At 47.4% G+C, this 6,171-nt stretch overlaps 1 protein-coding gene across 1 annotated transcript; it reads left to right on the top strand.

Moving 5' to 3' along the window:
- Positions 1-1,548: 1,548 nt before the first annotated feature.
- LOC133359634 (uncharacterized) lies at positions 1,549-3,714 on the top strand. The gene is made up of 2 exons (XM_061578108.1): positions 1,549-1,772; positions 2,237-3,714. Exons 1-2 carry the CDS (start codon positions 1,550-1,552, stop codon positions 2,692-2,694), a joined length of 681 nt encoding a protein of 226 aa, XP_061434092.1. The 5' UTR covers position 1,549; the 3' UTR covers positions 2,695-3,714.
- The last annotated feature ends 2,457 nt before the right edge of the window (positions 3,715-6,171 follow it).

Below are 6,171 nucleotides of genomic sequence, written 5' to 3' on the forward strand. Positions count from 1 at the left end.
TCACCTGAGTCTCCTCGAGCGTTTCCATCAGCGCTGCCTCCGCACAATCTTCAATATTCACTGGAGTGACTTTGTCGCCAACACTGAAGTCCTCGAGTCAGCGGAGGTCATCAGCATCGAGGCCATGGTCCTCAAGATACAGCTTCGTTGGGCAGGGCACATCGCCAGGATGGAGAACCACCGCTTACCTAAGATTGTGCTGTATGGGGAACTGTCCTCTGGCCATCGCGACATAGGGGCACCACGAAAGCGATACAAAGACTCCCTGAAAAAGTCCCTCACAGCTTGCTGCATCGATCACCGTCAGTGGGCAACACAAGCAGCTGATCGCAACTCCTGGTGGCACACAGTCCACCAGGCCACCTCCTTCTTCGAAGATACCCGCAGGGCCCGTATGGAGGACAAAAGGAGAAGGAGGAAGAACTATGATTCCTCAGCACCCATCCCAGATCAGACCTATACTTGCAGCTGTTGTGGCAGGACCTCCTTGTCCAGCATAGGCCTCTTCAGCCACCAGCGTGCCTGCAGAAGACGTGGATGTCCTTCCTAGATCTTCGTTCGCGAAGCCAAGCCATGATGATGGTGATGATTATTTTCGTACTGCCGAAATTATTTCAGTACAATTTATTTACTTAACATGAAACAACTTTCCATGAAAAATGATCAAATTGAATATGGCACATATAATCTTAATTTGGAGCTTTCGTGACTGCAGGAATTACTCTTTGGTTCTTAAAATAATAAATTAAATATGCTATTATTTAATTTATTATTTTATCTTTATACGTGACTTTACCGAAAGAACCAAAGAGTATGGCACATATAGTAACACAAAAATACATTTACACTTGTTGTGGGTTTAGGCTCCTATATAGCCCACAACATTTACAATTAACGACACATTGTAAATTGTAAATGTTCCATGATAAAGGTTAACACTGATGTTGAATGATGAAACGTTTAAACTAAACTATTGCCTTTACTATGGAACACCGACCAGGTGACAAATGATAGCTCAACGTAGAAGCTTTTCACGTTTAAACTTATAGCAGCCAAATAAACTAAACGCATAAGGGTAACGTGAACAGCAAGAGATGGTAGTTTAAATAGTGATGGAGCAGCCTTAATCGATAGTGGTGGCGAGTTTAACGACGCATTTATATTCAAGAGATCTAACTCAAAAACCTCTATTATAGAACACATTGGTCACGAAATCCTACATGTTAAACGGAATATAAACAAACATTTGAATCCAGTCTAAAATAAATGTGCCCATTGTTTTAATGATTATCAAATAAAATTTGCAATGTAGAGGTTACGTTGATGAAATCTAGTGTACATAAGTGTAAATGTTTTTTCCCCTAAACGAAATAAATACTGTGCAGTGGTGCTTGTGACGTCACAGGGGCTTTTCTAACCACGTGTCATGACAGGATATCTGTAACAATGCGTCACGGCCGGAACTGATGACGTCACCACTGGGAGTGCTCTCAGCACGCACGCTCGCACTTGGCACTCACACGCGGACTTTGACAACACGAGCGGCAAGATGCTGATGCTACTGCTGCTGTTGCAGTTCTGCGTCGGATTTGTCCGGTTCCTCTTCTCCCTCTTCGTGGGCAACAGATGCAATTCCGCACATCTCATCCCCAAGCCACCATGCCCGAACCCTGGCACGGATTCAATGGCTTGGACTTTGGTCTTGCTCATGATTGGGTTGATGGTCATGACAGTTTTTATTCAGGTCATGAAGCGGCGTCAATGGAAACATGGTAAGTAGAAACATGTGGTGTGGGTGTATGGGTCTTGATGTGAGGTTATGGGTCTCTATATGAATCTGTGGGTTTCGAAGGGAGTCTGAAAGTGCGTGTGTATCTATTTGTGTGGGAGTGCCTGAAGTTTCGTGCTTTTATTTTTTCATCACGTTTCCTTCGTTGATTAAAAATAAATTTGTAATAAGCAGAGTTGAAAAAAGGTGAGCATAGCTATGAACACATCTCATAATGTGCCTGACGACGTTACCCATTACATGCTTTAATTTTCAAATTATATTCTATTTTACCCGCTGATAATCTCAAATTTTATCGCGGGTAACTTTTGCACGGGTCTGTAAACAGACGTATAGATATGTAAAATACTGTACAGTTGCAATTAAAGTTATGACTACATTGCAGAGAAGGTACATGTTCTATTTCAGTCCCTTTCCTAATAATGATCCCTGTTTCACACCTTTCAGCCTTGTCAACGTTTGAAGTGCACAACGCGACGCATCGACAGCAGAACGAGAATCTGGAGCGAAGAAGAGCGAAGCTGCACGAGGAAAACACGACGCTGCGTACAGGGCTGGAGGTGACTCGTCAGGAGTTTGTGGCGATGCACGCGGAGACGATGCTACAAGAACGAGCGATGTGGCAACATGAGATGCTGCGTCAAGGAAATGAGAGGCTGCATTTGGAGAACGTGACGCTGCTTCGAAAGAAGGAGACGCTCCTTCAGGAGATTGAGACGCTTCGTCTCGCAACTGCCGCCGCCACCGCCGTTACCAACGCCACCCCCGCCAACACCGACACCAATGCCACGGCATTCACCGCCACTACCACTGCCACCACCACCGCTATCAATGCCACCAACAGCAGCCCCATGACCAAGAAGAACAAATCCAAATTTTCTTGGTTCAAAAAACACTTTGATTAATTTTTGATGGAGGCAATTTTAGGAATGATTTAGCTTTAAAATTACACATTTAAAAAGTCACGCACACTTACACACCAAAATATCAACAAGCTTACCCATAAAATACCCATACAGGTGCTTTGTTTTCGTGGGGCCGAGTGATGGTTGAGTCCCCACCCCTGAGTGACACTCTTCAGGTTCATCCGACTGGGCATTTGCTCTCATCACGAGACATAGAGAGATACGGAGATAGACATGGAGACAGTCAAGGAGACACCCACACACGGACACGGAGATGAAGGCAAAGGTCCACCTATAGCCTTGTTGTATATATAGTTTTGAATAAATAAATAATGGCATTTAAAATGCGTAATTTTATCAAAAGAAAATAGTTATTGAATTATGCGAATGTATTCAAATTGGATAAATTTGGCTCGTCTTCGTTGTGTAGTGTTGTAAAGGACGGACTTTCAAACTTATTTATGGCACACACTGTTTATTGTCTTAATTATACAGTCTCTAACACACAAGGGGTATACGGTCCCCTTACCTGTTAACCTGAGGAGGTATAGCTTCCTGACCCTGCACAGCTCCACACTCACACTTCGCTCCTATTCTAAGGAGGTACAGCCTCTGAAATTGCTGTCTATCTAATCTCCCAGCTAGCCTAGCGTCCTCCGGCTGGGACCTAGGGGAGGGACACTGACCCGCCGCTGGCCCGGCGGGTCCCTGACCTCTGGTCGCTCAGGACCTTCGCCCTCACAAGGGCGGGAAGGCTGGGAGCCAGGGTCCTATCCAGGACCTATCTCCCCTGACCACTGGTTACTCTGAGCCCCAGCCCTGACAAGGGCTGGAAGGCTTGGTCCAGGGTCCTATCTGTCTTCGGCCGACTTGGGTCTTCGTGTAGCAGAACTGGCCAAGAGCTCTCAGCGCTCTGGCTTTTATACCTGTTCGTGGCCGGGTTGTCCAATCCCTGGCCACCTTGTGGAACCCTCCGATTGGTCCTTCTCAATCTGGCATTTGGATCCTACATCACCCCATTTGACCCTGACCGTTTGATCGAGCGGTGAAACCTTGTTTACCATCCGCTCTCTCACAGCTTGCGAACAGCGAATAGTTATCACCACTACAGTTGTCTCGGGTGTATTACCAATCGTGGTAATACAATGATTCTCGCTTTAACTTTTACTGATCATGTTTTAGTGTAATTATGTCCGGTCTCAGAATTCAGAGCTCGCCGCAGGATACAGTTCTTATAATTAAGATAATTAGGCATGAATTTAGGAAAAAACCACTCAGACTCTTCTGTGTTAAGCAACTTTAATATCGAAAAACACTCTAATTTCCTAACACACTTATGATCGGAATTGCCACCAAAGTACTCCTGTATACGTCCTACTCATCGATCCATACAATTAAACGTCAATGGTTACGTTGTTAAAACTGAGCAAAAGAACAATAGGCTAACTCCTCAGAGTAGCACGACAATACACGACGATAGGAAAAGTACTTTAAAATGACGTAACCGTGCTCAAGAATGCCCAATGGCAAAAGTGGACATCAATGATTCATTCGGAAGATTATGCAATTAACATAATGTCCCTAAACAATAGTGTACGTGCGGGTGTGTAGGTTTGGCTAACAGATGCTTATCAATTGTAGAAATGGGACATCAATGAATTCGCGGGCAATATCTCAAAACAATAGTGTTCATGTGAGTGTGTAGATTCATAACATAGATTCTTCTAAATGTTTAGTGTGTCATCAATGTATTCATTGGTAAGGTTGCGCGATAAATAAAACGAATGACTAAAATACTTCTCAACGACCGTATTCATGCAACTCAAGGGACAGGACAATGTTTTCACGATCAGCTAATAGTTAACACACCACCTTGAGATGGGAACCCTTTTAGAAACGTGTAACAATCTTATTTGCACCGATATGCGTGTTGTGTGTGTGTGTAGGAGGGCAGTCACCACGAGGTCCAATAATAACGAATGACTAAAATACTTCTCAACGACCGTATTCATGCAACTCAAGGGACATAACAATGCTTGTCACGATCAGCTATTATCTTGATTTGATGCTGGTTCAGCAGTTTCACTGCTGGATTATTTTTTCTGTCTGAGGACGACCGCTTGTGTTGCGATCAAAACGTCGTGTTATATTATTTTTTGTTTTATTGTATTATTTTTCTACCTACGTGACTTGTGGGGGTCGCTAGCCCCCGAAATCCCTCCCTCGATAATGCTAACGGCCGGGCTAGCATCATCAATCGCCCCCCCGCTGCTAAGCGAACCGCTGCTGAGTTCCTCACCCATGGTGTGGGAGCCGTCGCCCGAGGATTCCCCTCCACCGCGGGTCCGCGTAGCAGGCATGGTTAATTACGTACGCGCACACCCACACACACAGCTCTGCACGGCACTCACTCTTGCGCCGCTCTGCGCCGCGCTGGTCGCTCACTTTACGATCGCGCACCTGGGGTACGCCGATTTCGCACGACGAGAACTTACGCATACACCGTACCACACGCGTTCACACTTATAACACGTAACGAGCACACGCAAGCGGGGCACACGCCGACACAACGACTCAAGTTGCCGCCGCCGTGCGCGCGAGATAAACCGTACAACAATGCGCAGCCGATTACGCGCTCGAGCCGCGGGGCTGGGGGTCAGGAACTCACCACCGCGCCGCACTTTACGCACGTAACGAGCACACGCAAGCGGGGCACACGCCGACACAACGACTCAAGTTGCCGCCGCCGTGCGCGCGAGATAAACCGTACAACAATGCGCAGCCGATTACGCGCTCGAGCACACGCAAGCTCGCACAAAGCCAACAGCTTCACTGCGCACCGCGGTTTCGCACACGCGAGTGGGGTGCACGCCGACACGACGACCCGTCCCCTCCCGCACTCGCGCGTGCACGTCAACACAAGTATCGTGCAAGGACGACTCTCCTCTCACACGGCTGCGCAGGCACGCCAACACACAAAAGTGCTCTCCCCGGGCGTTAACACACACCTCCGTACCCGCACCATCGTACAGAGACCACGGCCTTTACGCATACAACGACCCCACACCCGCGAATGCAGTGCACGCCAATACCACGTTCAAAAACACCCAACAACACGGTTTTGTTACTACGCTCGAGACTTTATTAACCCTTGTTAACCCACCGAGCCACCCGTGTGTGTGTACGAGCCAGCAAGGCGCTTCCAACCCACTCTCTAGTGGCGTGCAGCCCTATTCTATGCTGCGCTCTCTGCTACACCGCTTTCCTATTCGTCCTTACCCCGAACTAACCTTCTCCTACGGATCCCACTCTCCGCTCTGAGGTGTTGTAAGGCGCGCAATACGATACCGTCTGTAGTCCTAGGTGACCTTGCGGCGCTCAGGTCGTCCTGCAGACGATCCTGCGGCTCGCCCGATGATTCCCTCGTCGTTGACCCCGTGTCACTACTCCAGAAGAAGAGAGTCCCCTACTGCCCCT

This window comes from Lethenteron reissneri, chromosome 65 (assembly GCF_015708825.2).
Source record: "Lethenteron reissneri isolate LAM-NWPU_2019-01 chromosome 65, ASM1570882v1, whole genome shotgun sequence".
Taxonomy (NCBI): Eukaryota; Metazoa; Chordata; class Hyperoartia; order Petromyzontiformes; family Petromyzontidae; genus Lethenteron; species Lethenteron reissneri.

Bases quoted from the DNA above. Each gene is read 5' to 3' on its own strand.
- LOC133359634 (XM_061578108.1), top strand. From the start codon at position 1,550: ATGCTGATGCTACTGCTGCTGTTGCAGTTCTGCGTCGGATTTGTCCGG. The intron at 1,773-2,236 runs GTAAGTAGAAAC...CACACCTTTCAG, and splicing joins GCGGCGTCAATGGAAACATG to CCTTGTCAACGTTTGAAGTG.